Consider the following 19951-nt stretch of genomic DNA (forward strand, 5'->3'; position numbering starts at 1 on the left):
GAAGACCAACCCAAGCGAGGAAAGGCCAGCCAGTTTATTGTTTACTATCCGGGTTGTGAGACTACCGCTTAAAAGGTCACTGATGTCACTGTTTGTGCCGCCTAACGACATCACGTGACGTCCACCCACTTTCGCTAACTCCACCCAATGTGTCCACCCACTTCCAGCCAGCACGGTTCAGCGCGGTTGTAGTTGAAATGCAACCCCAACAGCCCCACTCAGCTCGACTCAGCCCAACTCAGCACGGCTCAGCCCAACTCAGCCGCGTTGGTAGTGGAAAAGCCCCATAAGTTATAATAAGTGAATCTATATTCATCTGACGAGTGACAGTTCTTGCAACTGTACAAAAACATACATATAAACTCGTATATATTTATAATTTTAACGATTACCATTAACATTAACTGCATGACAGATGTCAAGTCTCAATATGGGACTCCCCTACAAGGATGCATTGCATTCCATCGCAAATCAAAATGTAAACAACGCCAATGCGCCAAGCATGCCGAGTGGGCGGGTTTGACCCAAAACAGGCCGTATACAATAATGGGATAGCGATCGAAATTTAATTTAATATTTAGCTGACCAGCATTTATACATGGACCCGTACACAGACGCATTTCACTCAGTAATCATAGTGATGGCTAAAATTAGATTTACCCACGAATCAAGGCCTTTTTGAAAACCAGGAATCTAACATGCCGCTTTGCTTCTCTGTCGCCATTTCTAGCCATGTGGTAGCGCGGCTCAATCATAGTATATGAAACACTGGCTGACAAGGTGACGACAATCAGATTACATCTTAGTTACAGCACGCCGCAGCATAATAGCTGCTTCTATTTCCTACGGACGCGTTAGTATTTGGCCATTATTTATTTGAATAAAGCTTCGCATCACATCGCAAGCTGCTCTGTTTTGTACAGATATGTAAACAAAAATTTAGTGAAAAATAGACGGCAGCAAATCCTACTACAGACAGCAATTTGCCGCTGCTGACCGGCCACTTTTGAGACCCCTGTGTTTTGTTTCATCAGACCACAGAACAGGTGGTACTGTAGTATTTAGCACGGTCACCTCACAGCAAGAAGGCCCTGGGTTCAAGCCCAGCGACCGACGAGGGCCTTTCTGCGTGGAGTTTGCATATTCTCCCCGTGTCTGCATGGGCTTCCTTCCACAGTCCAAAGACATGCAGGTTTGGCTAATTGATGGCTATAAATTGACCGTAGGTGTGAATGGTTGTTTATCCGTGTGTCAGCCCTGACAAGTCGCCAGGTCATTGCCAGGGTGTACCCCGCCTCTCGCCCATAGTCAGCTAGGATAGGATAGGCTCCAGCTTGCCTGAGACCCTATACAGGACAGACGGCTACAGATAATGGAGGGATGGATGGATGGACAGACCACAGTTCCAGTCAAATTTGTAGCAGTGTTTCACCAACTTCAGGCACTTACACATTTGTGCTTAACTGACAAAAGGTTTGTTTCTGGCAAGCCTTCCAAATAACCTGCTGGCATGGAGGTGGCGTCTGATGGTAGTTTTAGAGACTTGGAAAGCACAAGATGTTACTTTTTCTTGTAATTCACCAACAGTGATCCTTGGGGATTTTTTTTGCCTCCCTTACCCTCCTCCTCACTGTACATGGGGCAAAAGAAACTTGGGGATTCTTCCAGGCAAGTTTGTAACAGTTCCAGTTGATGTCTACTTTGTTATCATTGCCCTAACAGTAGAAATGGACATTTTCAGGCAAGTAGCTATTACATAACCATTCCCTGACTTCCGAAGGTCAACACCCTTTTCCCTCATTTGGTTTGTGAGTTCTCATCCCCATGTTGACGGATGACTAAGGGAATTTGGCCTCAGTCTCACCACATTTGTTCCCCAGTTAATCAGGAAGCCATGGATTACAGCTTGAAAGTCCCTACACACTCCAACAACTCAAAAAAGTACAATTTAAACAGGAATCATGCTTCAGTGATAGTGTGTGTGTTCAGTACAAGTTCCAGGATGTCAAGAATAGTGATTTTTTTTTTCAAAAAACATTTCTTAATAAGGAATTTGGTTTCTGCTTCCAGTTAAGAGTACACCGTGCGCATTTTGGCTGCTGCTTCTCACCAGAGCTTTTTATTTTATTTTTTGTGTAGTTTGATGTTTGAGTGTTTTTGTCCGCCAGTTGTGGTGTAGCTCCGGACCCAGTTTTGGGCGTCGGTTCCCTCCAGGCCTTGGTTCGCCGTGAGTGATGCCTGTGCTCGTAGCTATGGACTGCAGTGAGCTAGCTGCTCATTTTAACATCATGGTTGTCCAGCGCTCTGTGCAGCAGTGCTTGGCGTGATGTTCCGAGCAATGTTGCTTGGTGGCGTCGCAGCGGCTGTGCAGGTGCTCTAGGACATACCAGCGCTCTGCATCGCGGTGCGTCTGTGCTCGCGTTGTGGATCCATGGCGTGATGTTCCCATCGGTGTGGAACTCATTTTTGTGAGCCTTTTGGTAGGACTATGGCTGCTACACCATTGGAATGATATCCTGACCTTTATTTGGTGGACTTTTTTCCCCCCCTATAATTGCAAAGCGACCTTGGGTTTTGAGAAAGGCACTATGTAAATTGAAAATTTTATTCAAGAAATAATTTCAATGAAAGGTTGGATTTCTCTCTTTTCAAAAAGATTTTTACTCATCTTTAAAAGTGCATATTCTGGACCAATTTCGTGTTTTGTTTTTTTTATATGCAAGAATGTCCCTTTACACACTCATCCAGAAGGGTAATTTTGCACAAGGCCATCTGTCTACAGCAGAAAAAAAAAAAATGCATCTGGAAAAATCCCAAGGGAGTCTGGAGCCAGATTCGTGACGTTACCTGCGGAAGCGCCAGCAGGCTGCGAGAGCTTGCACGGTTTCAGTGCACAGCCTGTGTAGACCAAGCGCTCCCATTTCTCTCTCATTGTCCGGTCTTTTGGGAAACGATGAGTACGAATCCCATCAAGATTGGTGTTGCTACACCCTCCTACAATACATCCGTTAACCATTTTAATAGTTACGTGATAAAGAAATTTGCAGAAAACCACCAGGTCGTTTTCTCATAATCAAACCAGCGCTGACGTAGGATTCAGAAGGAGGCGTCCTACAGATGACGTCATGAAAAATCAACGTTCGCCGGGAAATCCAAATGCAAAGTTTTTTCAGAGGCGGACCAATTCGCCTCAAATGGCTTGATATGCACTTTACCCCTTAACGACGACCCCGTGTATATCCCATAATGACAACATATGACACCTTGTCTTTAGACTTTTTTTTATTGTAAATATGTTCTAAGAGTGAACAGGATATACATATACAAGGGTGGCTGTAGCAACTGCTTTAAGGGGTAAAGAGTTAAAATGGGTGCCTATAATCATGGAGGGCACTGTGTGTGTGATCTCTCAATATTTCCATGAATGCACATAAATGGCAACTTAAAAAGAATCAGATTTACAAAAGAGTGCTCTGTTGGGTGGCATGGTGGTGTAGTGGTTAGCACTGTCGCCTCACAGCAAGAAGGTTCTGGGTTCAAGCCCAGCTGCCGGCGAGAGCCTTTCTGTGTGGAGTTTGTATGTTCTCCCCATGGGTTTCCTCCACAGTCCAAAGACTAGGTTAGGTTAACGTGGGGCAGCCTTGGGCTGAAGTGCTGTTGAGCAAGGTACCTAACCCCTGACTGCTCCCCGGTGTGCGAGTACGCGCGTGTGTTCACTGCTTCAGATGGGTTAAATGCACAGGATGAATCTCATTGTGCTTGAAGTGTGCATGTGACAAATAAAGCTCTTATTATTATTTTGTAGCTCAGCAACAAAAATTATATTGATTACAAAACTGGCAGGTGGAGGGAGGTTTGAAGTCGGAAGTGAAACCATGACAAACTTCCATTTGAAACAAAGGTTGTGTTGATTAGATTAAACGTTGATACTGTACAGAGTACAGGTACAAAGCCAATGAAATCCATCATACATGATCAGACTCCTGATCTGACTGAGGTTACACTGTTCCATAGGACCATCCACCTGTTGAGAAGACGGAGGTCTTCTGGTGTGTGCAGGACACTGCTTAGGACTTTTTATGACTCTCTGGTGGCATCAGCGATTTTCTACGCTGTGGTAGTTCAGAGAGGGACAGGAAGACACTTAATAAACTGGTCAGAAGGGCTGGCTCAGTCTTGGACTGTCCTCTGGACTCCAGTGAGGAGGTGGGGGAGAGGAGGATGTTAGCCAAGCTGACCTGAATCATGGATAACCCCTCTCACCCCCTACATGAGGCTGTGGGGGCTTTAAGCAGCTCTTTTAGTAGTAGACTGCTACACCCACGGTGTAAGAAGGAGAGATACCGCAGGTCATTCATACCTACTGCTGTCAGACTGTATAACACCCACAACTTGTAACGTAGCACCAATAACCTGTTTGTCATCATATTTGCACTACTTCACCACTACCATCTCTCATCAATGCAATCGATATGTCAGCCTTTTTAACTTTTCGTTCGTCTAATTTTTATTTGTATGACAATTTCTGGGTGGCACGGTGGCGTAGTGGTTAGCGCTGTCGCCTCACAGCAAGAAGGTCCGGGTTCGAGCCCCATGGCCGGCGAGGGCCTTTCTGTGTGGAGTTTGCATGTTCTCCCAGTGTCCGCGTGGGTTTCCTCTGGGTGCTCCGGTTTCCCCCACAGTCCAAAGACATGCAGGTTAGGTTAACTGGTGACTCTAAATTGACTGTAGGTGTGAATGTGAATGGTTGTGTGTCTATAGCTGTGTTCACATATATATACACACACACACACACACACACACACACACCCACACACACCGGTACAATAGTGGTATAACTGTATCGATACAAAGTATACCGGTACAGTTTAGTGCATCTGTCCACACTAGCGAGAAATGTTTGCGGTTTTCTGTCACGGTAGTTGAAATGCACGTGCGTGAAATGTTTCCGTGGTTACCGAGTAACTTCCTTCCGAGAATATGGCGGATGAAACAACGTGTGTGCTTTTTGTTGTCAATGTACAGTCTGTATTTCAACACTTATTTTCGATCAGCACTGCTCCGGAGTGCGACCGGCCACATCTTCGCCCATGAAGCGGCGGCGATCACTCGACAGTTGTCTGTACACGTTGATATTTCGATGTGTACCCCTCAACTGTTCCTGGCATCGCTCATCTCCCCAAAGCTCCAACAAACACATAACTTCGTCTTTGCTCCATGTAGCTCCACGGTCGTTTTGAGCCATTGTGACGTTTTATTTACAGCTGGAAAGCACGTGCGTATTGTATTGTATGAATAACCCGGAAGAAGTAGGAATGGCTCGTTGCGCATGCGCATTATATTTGTATCGATAAAGAACCGCTTCATTTGTCCACACTACAGCGAAGCGCTACAGTACCGACACTGTACCGGTATGAAACCCATACATTTGTGGGTTTCGTACCGATACAGTTATACCGCTACAGTACCGGTATAGTTGCTAGTGTGGACAGGTGTTGCGGTACGAAAGTAGTTTCGTATCGGTACAAAATCCCTAGTGTGGACAGGGTATATGTTACCCCTTTTCCACCAAATCAGTTCCAGGGTTGGTTCGGGGCCAGTGCTGGTGCTGGTTCACAACTCGTTCAACTTGCGAGCCAGCTGAGAACCAGTTTGCTTTTCCATAGTTCACGGTGCTAAGGGAAGCCACGTCATTACGTCGCTGTATACGTCAGTAACGTCGCTACGTTTGCATAAACCTTGGCACGAATATCGAAGCAAAAACAGCACGGAAGAAGCAGCAGCAGCAGCAGCAACAATAATAATAATAATAATAATAATAATAATAATAATAATAATAGATGACTTCGCGTTTGTACAGCTGCTGCTTCTCGTCGCTTAAAAATGGTGATCTTTCGCTGTCTTGTTGTTGTTGTTGGTCTTAACAACTCCCCCCTGCTGACATAAGTGGTTCTTTCCTCTGGCCCAGCAAAGAGTTGGTGCTAGCCTGGAACCGGTTTTTCCGGCCCCAGAGCCAGTTGTCAGTGGAAACAGAAAACCTGGTTCCAAACTAAGCACTGGCCCCGAACCAGCCCTGGTGGAAAAGGGGCATGTGTCAGCCCTGTGATGACCTGGTGACTTGTCCAGGGTGTACCCCAACCTCTCGCCCGTAGTCAGCTGGGATAGGCTCCAGCTTGCCTGCGACCCTGTAGAACAGGATAAAGCGGCTAGAGATAATGAGATGATATGAGATGAATAAAATCTATAAGGAAGAGAGTTCAGAGCGGCACGGTGGTTAGCGCTGTCGCCTCACAGCAAGAAGGTCCGGGTTCGATCCCCGTGGCCGGCGAGGGCCTTTCTGTGCGGAGTTTGCATGTTCTCCGCGTGGGTTTCCTCCGGGTGCTCCGGTTTCCCCCACAGTCCAAAGACATGCAGGTTAGGTTAACTGGTGACTCTAAATTGAGCGTAGGTGTGAATGTGAGTGTGAATGGTTGTCTGTGTCTATGTGTCAGCCCTGTGATGACCTGGCGACTTGTCCAGGGTGTACCCCGCCTTTCACCCGTAGTCAGCAGGGATAGGCTCCAGCTTGCCTGCGACCCTGTAGAACAGGATAAAGCGGCTACAGATAATGAGATGAATAAAATCTATAAGGAAGAGAGTTCAGAGTGGCACGGTGGTGTAGTGGTTAGCGCTGTCGCCTCACAGCAAGAAGGTCCGGGTTTGAGCCCCGTGGCCGGCGAGGGCCTTTCTGTGCGGAGTGTGCATGTTCTCCCCGTGTGGGTTTCCTCTGGGTGCTCCGGTTTCCCCCACAGTCCAAAGACATGCAGGTTAGGTTAACTGGTGACTCTAAATTGAGCGTAGGTGTGAATGTGAGTGTGAATGGTTGTCTGTGTCTATGTGTCAGCCCTGTGATGACCTGGCGACTTGTCCAGGGTGAACCCCGCCTTTCGCCCGTAGTCAGCTGGGATAGGCTCCAGCTTGCCTGCGACCCTGTAGAACAGGATAAAGCGGCTAGAGATAATGAGATGAGGAAGAGAGTTCAGATTTACTATGACTTATGTGCAGGATCTGTGTAACCATAGTGACAGAAACATGGAGGAATCCTGTGATGGAGAAGAATTTGATTTGGGTCACTTCTGCCTGCAGTGTGTGTGTGTGTGAGAATGAAGCCTACTTCACAGCTACTTGGCACAATTTCACACTCTTTTTCATCACGAAGCTGAAAACGCGAGCCAAAGCCAAGCGCGTCACTTGTGTAATCGGCCATGTTTAATGAAGTAACGTTAAACAACATTTGACCCGCTCCAAACCCAGAGCGCCTGTTTCAGGGACACACAGCTCGGTGTCCGGAGCGCTCAAGCTGCCACAGGGTGCTCGAATGGGCTAGTCAGCTAACTAGCCTCAACTGCTAGTTACACGGTTTAAATGTTAAGCAAACGAGCTAGCTCATGTCAGAAGCTAACAAGTGGCGCGCTAAAAACTATCTGCGTTTCATAGTTAGGAAACGAAACTAGCTCCAGAACATAAACGCAGTGGAGGACATGCGGGTAATAATGCAGCCCTGCTTACCTGGAGAACCACTTCGACGTCGTAAGAGTTGCCTTTGCTCTTCTGGTGCCCGCGGAACTGAGAGCCGCTGTAGAGGAGCGAGGTGGCCACGCCGGGCTGCTGCGTGTTGATCGGGGGCGGCGGAATAAGAGAGGCCGAGGACACGCAGGCCGCTGCTGAACCGGGACAGCGCTCAGTACGGACCGGCATGGTGTGGGCTTACGGCGCTTTTTATCTTTATTTTTATTTTTTTTTATCGCTTCGGCGGGGTAAACCCCGACTCAGTCACGAAACAAATTCAACAAAATACAGAAACCCGACACATGGAGCGGTGGTGTTCAGTCAGAGCGCTCTCCTCTCCGCTCCGGCCAAACGCGCCTTCACCCGCTCGGCATCGAGCAAGCAGCGGAGTCGTTAAAAAGCAACATTTCTTCTGATTGGATCGCGACGTGTCACGTGTTCGAGTAACGCAACGTTGATTCGCTATTTGACGAACAGGCTCATGGGAGTTGTAGTTTCACAGAGCAGGGAACTGAACATATATGTTAGGGATTGTTTCACAATCAGGGGACGCAAGCTAAAAATCACATTTAACACTTATTATCTTCAATGTCAAAAGGCTTGGCTAAATAAACTTGGCTGTTTATTGTGGCCCTGTGATAGCTCTATTTACCATGCATGGTGACAACGTTATTTTTGGTGAATATGTGTCATATTTAGCAAAATTACCCGTGTCATTTAGAAAAAGTGCTTTTTTGACCACAGGTAGCTCCAAAAGGGATGCACTTAAATCATTCTTTATACCATAAAACAAATATTTGGTTCCATATCATTGGAAACATAGTTAAGTTTTAATGTTGAATGCCAGTAAGTGGGCGGCACGGTGGTGTAGTGGTTAGCGCTGTCGCCTCACAGCAAGAAGGTCCGGGTTCGAGCCCCGGGGCCGGCGAGGGCCTTTCTGTCTGGAGTTTGCATGTTCTCGCCGTGTCCGCGTGGGTTTCCTCTGGGTGCTCCGGTTTCCCCCACAGTCCAAAGACATGCAGGTTAGGTTAACTGGTGACTCTAAATTGACCGTAGGTGTGAATGTGAGTGTGAATGGTTGTCTGTGTCTATGTGTCAGCCCTGTGATGACCTAGCGACTTGTCCAGGGTGTACCCCGCCTTTCGCCCGTAGTCAGCTGGGATAGGCTCCAGCTTGCCTGAGACCCTGTAGAAGGATAAAGCGGCTAGAGATAATGAGATGAGATGCCAGTAAGTTTTCAGACTATTTTGATCAAATTAGTATGTAATTGTGTCAAAAAAAATGTCCTCTCCGAGACAGCTAATTTTTCAATATAAAATAACATATCTAAAATGATTATTTTCATCCTAAATTGTGGTCAAGATATTGGGACATACCGGTAAATATTAGACACAACTAACACAAAGCTTACAGCCTTACACTACCGTTCAAAAGTTTGGGGTCACTTTGAAATGTCCTTATTTTTGAAAGAAAAGCACTGTTCTTTTCAATGAAGATCACTTTAAACTAATCAGAAATCCACTCTATACATTGCTAATGTGGTAAATGACTATTCTAGCTGCAAATGTCTGGTTTTTGGTGCAATATCTCCATAGGTGTATAGAGGCCCATTTCCAGCAACTCTCACTCCAGTGTTCTAATGGTACAATGTGTTTGCTCATTGCCTCAGAAGGCTAATGGATGATTAGAAAACCCTTGTACAATCATGTTAGCACAGCTGAAAACAGTTGAGCTCTTTAGAGAAGCTATAAAACTGACCTTCCTTTGAGCAGATTGAGTTTCTGGAGCATCACATTTGTGGGGTCGATTAAATGCTCCAAATGGCCAGAAAAATGTCTTGACTATATTTTCTATTCATTTTACAACTCATGGTGGTAAATAAAAGTGTGACTTTTCATGGAAAACACAAAATTGTCTGGGTGACCCCAAACTTTTGAACGGTATTGTATTATCTTCAATATCAAAAGGCTTGACTAAATAAACTTGGCTGTTTATTGTGGCCCTGTGATAGCTCTATTTACCATGCATGGTGATAACATTATTTTTGGTGAATGTATGGCAATATGTGTCATATTTAGCAAAATTACTCGTGTCATTTAGAAAAAGTGCTTTTTTGACCACAGGTAGCTCCAAAAGGGATGCACTTAAATCATTCTTTATACCATAAAACAAATATTTGGTTCCATATCACTGGAAACATAGTTAAGTTTTAATGTTGAATGCCAGTAAGTTTTCAGACTATTTTGATCAAATTAGTATGTAATTGTGTCAAAAAAAAGTCCTCTCCGAGACAGCTAATTTTTCAATATAAAATAACATATCTAAAATGATTATTTTCATCCTAAAATGTGGTCAAGATATTGGGACATAAATATTAGAGACAACTAACACAAAGCTTACAGCCTTATATTTAAAAGCACTATGGAAGTAGTGGATTCTGAATTGTCAAAAAAAAAAAGTCCTCTCCGAGAATCACTTCATTTGTTTCTCCCAGCCCTGCTTAAAGCTATACTTAATCTTATTATAATGCAAACTATTACACATGCCTATCTGTTCTTTAACTTGTCCTTCACTTAAAAACTGGTACAAGAACCAGTTTGGATCAATTTGAATTTTGGACCCCTGTGACACAAACTTGGTACCCTGATTGTAAAACAACTGTTATTTAACAATTGTTCGTCAAAGCCGAAGTGATTATAGGTGAATGAGAGGAAACAAATAATGTCGACATTATGCAAAACATCTGTCACTGTCGCTCTTACATTCTGTGCAATACAAATAATTTATTATTTATTCTGTACATAGCCATTAGGGTACATCAGTTGCCCTCACTTTCATAAAATCTGATGCATTTTTGTTCGGGTGTTCCTTTTCACCAATAAAGACATCCTGTAAAATTTTTTGACCATATTCAAAAGTCTAATGGTGGCACAATGAGGTTCATTTTTTGCCAAAAAACGCTTACCGTATGTTTTCGCGTAAGGTTTGAATCACAATGTTGGACTCCATTTATTGATTTCTTGTGAGCCAGAGATCATGTTAAGAACCTTTGCAAGGGATCGAGAAGCATTAATGTGATTCATAATACATTTGTATTGTTTAAAAGTAGTTGAACAATGATTCAATGAACAGCTAAAACTCAAACTGTGCTTGATAATATATTTAGAATATGGACTAAAAATGTGTATCTAAGATATTTGGTATACTCTATAAGCTGCCATAATGTTTCATGAAAAGTGATCGAAATTTTGTCATAAAAGTCATAAAATAGCAGCTTTTTCCATAACTTTGCGCTCCTGGTGCCACCATTAAACTTTTGAATTTTGTCAAAATATTTCACCCAGTGTGTTTTCTTACCAAAAGGAACATAAAAACAAAAATGCATCATGATCGGAGGAAAGTTTCATTTTTAGGGGGCAACTGATGCACCCTAATAGCCATCCATATTCATACTTGGATATAAGACACTTTTATACGTATTTCAATTTTTGTAATGTTTATGTGTTATGATTTAAGGTTTTTTTTTTTTTAATACTTACTTTTTTGCACTGGAAAGGGAGAAGCTTCTAATCTCGTTATGACAATAAAGGGCATTCTATTCTATTCTATAATCAGAAAACAAAGACGAAGTATTCACTGAAGCGGATAATTGTTTTAGTATAAATACACAGCTGATTTTTAAAAAAAATCGTATTCAAACTTCTAAATCGCTTGTCGCTTATCTATGCCGAGTCAGATAAAATACTTTGCTTTGAAACAGATAAAATAAGTCACAATTCCACCTTACCTTTTTGAATAGCTTTAGACCAAACTTCGTAGCATTTTTAGTGCTTTTAGGAACAGCGTTTTCTTTTATAATTTCTCATTCTTCCTTACTTACGGTGACTAAGTGATTGGCCGACATTTTGCTGAGTCACTCAAGGTGAACCTCTCGACCAATCAGCGCGCGCGATTTTCTATATACTATATTAACATAAACCATAAAAACCACAGGATAATACAGAGCCCCGACAGTACCAAAGCCTGATATTGTTTTAATCTTGTGCGCACAAGATAATAAACATCCACATATCCTGTTCTACAGGGTCGCAGGCAAGCTGGAGCCTATCCCAGCTGACTACGGGCGAGAGGTGGGGTACACCCTGGACAAGTCGCCAGGTCATCACAGGGCTGACACATAGAGACACACCTACGATCAATCTGCTTCGCGGATCATCTCCTTGCTGCGGGGAAGCAGCTTGCATGCCGCAATGACCCCTAGAGCTATACCGGCGGGAGCTTCGGGTCATGGTAGGGTCTCCCATGCTGGATTGGTCAAAGGGTAGTGGCCCGACAAAGAATGATCCAATCCACCCAGAGGTAGCCATGGCAACGCACCTTCTGTTGACCCCCAAGCCACCGAAAAGATGAGTACTACAACAATTAAATGAATCATGCTACGCTACAGGGGGCGGCACGGTGGTGTAGTGGTTAGCGCTGTCACCTCACAGCAAGAAGGTCCTGGGTTCGAGCCCCGTGGCCGGCGAGGGCCTTTCTGTGCGGAGTTTGCATGTTCTCCCCGTGTCCGCGTGGGTTTCCTCCGGGTGCTCCGGTTTCCCCCACAGTCCAAAGACATGCAGGTTAGGTTAACTGGTGACTCTAAATTGACCGTAGGTGTGAATGTGAGTGTGAATGGTTGTCTGTGTCTATGTGTCAGCCCTGTGATGACCTGGCGACTTGTCCAGGGTGTACCCCGCCTTTCGCCCGTAGTCAGCTGGGATAGGCTCCAGCTTGCCTGCGACCCTGTAGAACAGGATAAAGCGGCTAGAGATAATGAGATCAGATGCTACACTACAGGAGATTTACAGAGACCTGTCCCCAATTTCTACTCGGGTTAGGCAAAGGAGGCTGAAGTTCGCTGGGCACTGCTACCTTGCCAAGGATGAAGCGATCTCCTGACTGATACTGTGGAGCCCAAGCCGGCTCCCTGTGAGGTCACGAAAGCTAACTTTCCCTGCCACCACTGCAAGGGACTTGGGAATACCTTTGCAGGATCTGCAATGGCCGACCGAGAGGTGTGGCGAACTGTTGTATGCAACATCTCGGCCGAGGCCGGAGGATGATGATGATATGGTCAATTTAGAGCCACCAATTAGCCTAACCTGCATGTCTTTGGGGGAAACCAGAGAACCCGGAGGAAACCCACACAGACATGGGGAGAACATGCAAACTCCACACAGAAAGGCCCTCACCAGGCGCTAGGCTAGAACCCAGGACCTTTTTGCTGTGAGGTGAAAGTGCTAACCACGACACCACCATGCCACCCTAACCGCTGAGTCAAAACCTTTGAAGGGAGTATGATGGGTTCAAGCAGTTTGGGGTTAGGGATATGCCCATGTGTTTGTTACCCAACAAAACGTTTCTCAAATAGAAGCATTTGATTCCCTTTTGGGCGGCATGGTGGTGTAGTGGTTAGCGCTGTCGCCTCACAGCAAGAAGGTCCGCGTTCAAGCCCCATGGCCGGCGAGGGCCTTTCTGTGTGGAGTTTGCATGTTCTCCCCGTGTCCGCGTGGGTTTCCTCCGGGTGCTCCGGTTTCCCCCACAGTCCAAAGACATGCAGGTTAGGTTAACTGGTGACTCTAAATTGACCGTAGGTGTGAATGTGAGTGTGAATTAGGGTGCATCACTTGCCCTCACTTTCATAAAATCTGATGCATTTTTGTTTGGGTGTTCCTTTTCACCAATAAAGACATCCTGTAAAATTTTTTGACCATATTCAAAAGTCTAATGGCGGCACCATGAGGTTCATTTTTTGCCAAAAAACGCTTATTTTATGTTTTCGCGCAAGGTTTGAATCACAATGTTGGACTCCATTTATTGATTTCTTGTGAGCCAGAGATCATGTTAAGAACCTTTGCAAGGGATTGAGAAGCATTAATGTGATTCATAATACCATTAATGTTGCCACCATTAAACTTTTGAATTTTGTCAAAATATTTCACCCAGTGTGTTTTCTTACCAAAAGGAACATAAAAACAAAAATGCATCATGATCGGAGGAACTTTTCATTTTTAGGGGGCAACTGATGCACCCTAGTGTGAATGGTTGTCTGTGTCTATGTGTCAGCCCTGTGATGACCTGGCGACTTGTCCAGGGTGTACCCCGCCTTTCACCCATAGTCAGCTGGGATAGGTTCCAGCTTGCCTGTGACCCTGTAGAACAGGATAAGCAGCTATAGAGGATGGATTCCCTTTTGTCTTTTCCTTTGGTGTTCTGTTCCCGAAACGTTCTGGGGACATTAAAACACACCCATCTTGCTTTTAGGTATTGTTTTCTTATCTACAAACCAATCTTCTGGAAACGTTCCTCTAACGTTTTTCATGGTATCAAGTTCGCTATAGGACTATTATTTTGAAGCTACAACCTTTTTTTTAAATTTTATTTAATTAATTTTTTTTAATCAGCATAGTATAATGTAGGAATGGTTGAGAGACTGTTTCCATAAAGTTAGGGGAACGTTCTCCAAACCATCTATGGTTACTGCAAGGTTATTTAAACATTACTGGAACGTGAGGTGAACGTTCTCAAGAAAACGCGTACGTTTTGAATGTATTTACATAAAAAACAAACAAACAAAAAGCCATCTATCCATCCATTATCTGTAGCCGCTTATCCTAGAGCTTATCCCAGCTGACTATGGGCAAGAGGCGGGGTACACCCTGGACAAGTCGCCAGGTCATCACAGGCAAACAAAAAGCCTTTCCTGGAAAACCAAACAGGAACTAAGAGATCAGTTCAAAGAACGTTTTGACAACCAAAAAGAAACATTTCCACAATGTTCTGGAACCCTAAATGCTTTATTCTATTTTTCAGAGGAAAATCAACTGATATATAGAGGATATTGCACGGTTGCATGAAGATATGAAATTTATCTTTGAGTGGTGAATATATTCACGAGTGAGTGAAGCGAATGAGTGAAAATATCTTTCAACATGAGAAGATAAACTTCCTATCTTCGCGCCACCGTGTAATGTTCTTTATATTATATGGACACATCCACAAAAAAATACACAAGTTAATCAAAAGAATTTGAATTTAAACACTGAGAGCGATGTCATCGGAGTGAAATATTTAAATAATATTGGCTGGCATTGAGTGGTATATCAGATATATTCCATTCAGCTAGCATGATATTGAACGAGTCAAAGACAAGTTCATTATCATGCTAGCTGAATGGAATAATAATAATAATAAACATGGTGGCACGGTGGTGTGCTGGTTAGCACTGTCGTCTCACAGCAAGAAGGTTCTGGGTTTGAGCCCAGCGGCCAACAGGGGCCTTTCTGTGTGGAGTTTGCATGTTCTCAACATGTCTGCGTGGGTTTCCTCCACAGTCCAAAGACATGCAGGTTAGGCTAATTGGTGGCTCTAAACTGACCGTAGGTGTGAATGGTTGTTTGTCTCTATGTATCAGCCCTATGATGACCTGGCGACTTGTCCAGGGTGTACCCCGCCTCTCGCCCATAGTCAGATGGGATAGGCTCCAGCTTGCATGTGACCTTGCACAGGATAAGTGGTTATGAATGGTGGATGGATTATACATACAGTATGTCATACACAGTCTCTTTTCCAGTTTTTCGATGTCCGCTGGTAAGTTTTTCTCTTGTAAATATGTGTGAAGAATGTCTAATGAAATTTTGGTAGCCTTTCGGGTGTTCAATGCGTCTTTTTCTTTCCCAATGAACAAAGAAATGCTTCTGCACATGCGCAGCAGAAAACTTTCTCATTGAATATTTGCATCAGCTCCAGTGGGTGACGTCATGTTGTCTTGACAAGCATGCAATATTGTAAACCATATTCAACACTCATTCTCCATTGGGTAGAGTGATGTAATACATGTAGGATAAGCAATATGCTAACAATATTGCATGCTATCAAACCAAATGAATGAAACCCGCTAGAAGGGAATAGAACACATTTTTATTCCATCAAAAAAGTGTCCTGCATGTATCTCATCTCATCTCATTATCTGTAGCCGCTTTATCCTGTTCTACAGGGTCGCAGGCAAGCTGGAGCCTATCCCAGCTGACTACGAGCGAAAGGCGGGGTACACCCTGGACAAGTCGCCAGGTCATCACAGGGCTGACACATAGACACAGACAACCATTCACACTCACATTCACACCTACGCTCAATTTAGAGTCACCAGTTAACCTAACCTGCATGTCTTTGGACTGTGGGGGAAACCGGAGCACCCGGAGGAAACCCACGCGGACACGGGGAGAGCATGCAAACTCCGCACAGAAAGGCCCTCGCCGGCCACAGGGCTCGAACCTGGACCTTCTTGCTGTGAGGCGACAGCACTAACCACTACACCACCGTGCCGCCCTGGTCCTGCATGTATAATAATGGGAAATATGTCACTCAGATCCGCAATGTGGGCGGCACGGTGGTGTAGTGGTTAGCGCTGTCGCCTCACAGCAAGAAGGTCCGGGTTTGAGCCCAGCGGCCTGCTAGGGCCTTTCTGTGCGGAGTTTGCATGTTCTCCCCGTGTCCGCGTGGGTTTCCTCCGGGTGCTCCGGTTTCCCCCACAGTCCAAAGACATGCAGGTTAGGTTAACTGGTGACTCTAAATTGACCGTAGGTGTGAATGTGAGTGTGAATGGTTGTCTGTGTCTATGTGTCAGCCCTGTGATGACCTGGCGACTTGTCCAGGGTGTACCCCGCCTTTCGCCCGTAGTCAGCTGGGATAGGCTCCAGCTTGCCTGCGACCCTGTAGAACAGGATAAAGCGGCTAGAGATAATGAGATGAGATCCGCAATGTATTTTGTATGAAAAATGCTAGTTTTTCAACACAAGAAGATGAATTTCATATTTTCAGGCCAATGTGTCATTTTCTTTTTATTATATAGACACATTCACAAACAAGAAGTACCCAAATTTATCAAAACAATTAATCGATTTCCTCATGAGTGGCATGTAGAGATTTATGACAGTTTTAAATCTCCATGTCCCGGATGTAGCACATATGAAAAATACGAGTGGCATATTTCCCCAGTAAAACAGTTGTGTCTATATAATATAAAGTTTTTTGTCCAAGAACTGAAAATAAGGAATACCGAAAACCTCAGGCACATCCAGTGTAGTTCAGCTTTTTTGACAGAAACGTTGAAGTTAATCATATTTTCATGATACCAGTGTTGAACTTCATATAACTCTACATATAATTTTAACAGACCTGTTCCTTAATTGTTGGCATACATGAAATAAATCTTAAATCCTAGTTTCATCCTAGGTACAGCATAAATATTTTAATTTCAATTATTTTAATTCAGCAATATGCTTAGATTAGCTAGCATTCTTACCCTAAAAATGTAATAAAACTGGCACTTAGTGAGCTAGCTAGCCAGGCTAACTAATGTAATAGTCTAAGACAGTCGAGAGATGTTGTTGTGGTGTTACGCGATTTCTGAAAGTTAGACATAACAGAAATATTTAACAGTTATTCCACAAAATTGAGTCGTGCATGAATTGATAGCCGACGAGTGTTTTGAGTGTTTGGGAGTGTTTTATCCTGTTCTGTTTCTTCATGATACTTTCTATTCTGTCATATTCCCTTCTTCTTTCTTTTAATTTATTCTGTTGTATTGCCCTGACTGTCTGTTCTTTTCTACAAACTGAAAAGAATATGTGCAGCATTTTGTCATACTCTTTTCCACATCTTCAAATTGCTTTCTATTCAATCATATTCCTTTCTGTTCTATTATAATATACTCTAATATATTGTCCAAATGTCTATCCTATTATTATAATTATTATTATTATTATTTTTTGGTCATGCTCTCTTCTGTTCTGTGAACATGCACTCTATGTTCTATCTTAATATATACAAATTTGTCATATTCTATTCTCTCCTCAGTTATCCAATTCTATTCTCTATTTCTATCCATAATGCATTACTGTCATTCTTAGTCCTGGGTATGACTTTAAACTGCAACCGGTGGTGAGTCTCAGGTCCAGGAGGACTTGAGTATTGGGGAACGTGGAGTTACCCCTTAATCACCATTGCTGCCAGGTCCGCTCTGACCTGGTGTGGTAGCACCTGCCTGGGTTTCAGCTATGGATTAAATCGTACATCACTAATAAGGCGCTGGCAGCAGGGCGCTTTTCGGTGTAATGTGGCAGATGAGCCCAATAGGGTCAATGGCACACCATCTGATGGTATGCGGAAGAGCCACTCAAATGGCCAACGGATGGCATCACTCGGCAAGTCAGTTGTCACACCGGGGCAATTTCCATACCAATCAGGTCTGTGGCACTTTTGTGCATCACTTGGCATCAGGTCTGGAGGTCCAGAGAGACAACACGATGGGGGCATGACATCATTTGTCTTACCTTACTGTGCAAGGCGCTTCATTAGGAAAGGAGAAGATGTCTGGTGTGCTCTGGTGCAGGCCTCGCAGCCCATCTGCATTTCTGCACATCCTAATGAAGCAGTCATTAGCGATGGACAGACGACGATAATAGCCGACGAGGCATGTAGTACCGACTGGGCTATAAGCCATGCACGAGGACTTTGAGTGGAATAACTGTTTAATTATATCCACATTCACAAATTCGATAAACTTTTATACAAAACATCCAACAAAATCATTTCCACTTAGAATGTAAACAAACCGGCGAAACGACAGCAACAATTTGTGAAAAATGCTATAATAATAATTCTTGAAAAATAAAAATATATATACGTTCTTACCATCAAATACTTTTATTCCATATTTTGTTGCTTTTTTTTTTTTTTGCATTTTTGGGGTTTTATTTTCGAGTCGAGTTTTTATTTTGTTCTCGGTTGGTTCAGCAACACGCTCCACCAATTTCTTTTTTTCTCTACTCACAGTGTATGAGCCGATAGCCTCGTAGTAGAGTAGCCAATCAGAGTGTGCAATTGCTCATATCCAGTGACTGTGGATAGAATAATAAATGATATCACATGAATCCAACAGAGATGGAAAAGTGGAACGTGTCTCTGTCTATTCCATGCAACACCCATCACACCCTGTAGGTGGCAAGATTGCCCAGCAAGAAGGACACAGAGACTTTAAAGTGCATATCACAGGTAAATTCAGGAGCAAGATCAATGTAATTCTCCTATTTTATATTAAACTTTGGTCAAATATCTGTCACATTTTGCATTTTGTGCAATTTTTTTACCTTGCGCAATACCAGAAAAATTCAGTTGAAATCAAGCCATTTGAGGTGAATTGGTCCGCCTCTGAAAAAACTTGGCATTTGGATTTCCCGGCAAACATTGATTTTCGTCACGTCGCGTGCGGGACGCCTCCCTCTGAATCCTACGTCAGCGCTGGTTTGTTTATGAGAAAACGACCTGGTGGTTTTCTGCAAATTTCTTCAACGTTATCGTGTAATTATTAAAATGGTTAACAGATGTATCGTAGGAGGGTGTAGCAACACCAATCTTGATGGGATTAGTACTCATCGTTTCCCAAAAGACCGGACAATGAGAGAGAAATGGGAGCGCTTCATGCGACGCACCCGGAAAAAGCCGAGGACCAAAGCAGAGCCGAGAAAAAGACCAAGAAAATCGGCAATTCACAAGTTGACTGTTGCCAGGGTAAGAAATAAGAGAGACTATACTCTAAATTAGGTGTCCCTGTGTTTGTGTGGTACACGGATAATGTTATTTATTGACGCACACAAAAGTAAACAACACGAAAGCGCTGGGCGATAATACACTTACTTCACATGTATCAAGGGATATGCGTGTCAGGGCTTGAGATCTTGGGACCTGTCAAACACATTAAATGTATATCCAACCCTGCTTAGCCGATTCCATGTGTGTAGCTTATGAAATCTTTCTCCTCCAGTAGCCAGTACTCTTCTAAATGAAGAAATATATAAATACATAATAGTAATTAGAAAAAAATATGATTTATGTAACAATAGATAGATGAGCATTAATGAATGAATCCACGGGTTTAGAAGCTCAGGCGACAATTCCATATTTCAGTGCAAAATCGCTAGCTGCTAAACTTGGTCTACACAGGCTGTGCACTGAATCCATGCAAGCTCGTGCAGCCTGCTGGCGGATCCGCACGTGACGTCACGAATCTGGCTCCAGACTCCCTTGGGATTTTTCCAGACGCGTTTTGTTATTTTATTTTTTTCTGCTGTAGACAGATGGCCTTGTGCAAAATTACCCTTCTGGATGAGTGTGTAAAGGGACATACTTTCAGATTAAAAAAAAACACTAAACTGGTCCAGAATATGCACTTTAATCCAGTAATCTACTGTGGAGTGATAAAGGACATGGGCTCTCAAACACTGACTTCTTTCGGCGTTTAAAAAAAATCCAGAGAAAATATACACTATCGTTCAAAAGTTTGGGGTCACTTTGAAATGTCCTT

At 43.7% G+C, this 19951-nt stretch overlaps 1 protein-coding gene across 1 annotated transcript in view; it reads right to left on the reverse strand.

Annotated features, from left to right (window-relative positions):
- The window catches only part of gid4 (GID complex subunit 4 homolog), an 84592-nt gene extending 76670 nt beyond the window's left edge, over positions 1-7922 (reverse strand). The window contains exon 1 of the mRNA XM_060901726.1: positions 7549-7922. Within this exon, the coding sequence (XP_060757709.1) occupies positions 7549-7737 (189 nt within the window). The 5' untranslated portion in view covers positions 7738-7922. The remainder of the gene's footprint in view (positions 1-7548) is intronic.
- Positions 7923-19951: the final 12029 nt, after the last annotated feature.

The sequence above is a fragment of the Neoarius graeffei genome, chromosome 20 (genome assembly GCF_027579695.1).
Source record: "Neoarius graeffei isolate fNeoGra1 chromosome 20, fNeoGra1.pri, whole genome shotgun sequence".
NCBI classification, from domain to species: domain Eukaryota; kingdom Metazoa; phylum Chordata; class Actinopteri; order Siluriformes; family Ariidae; genus Neoarius; species Neoarius graeffei.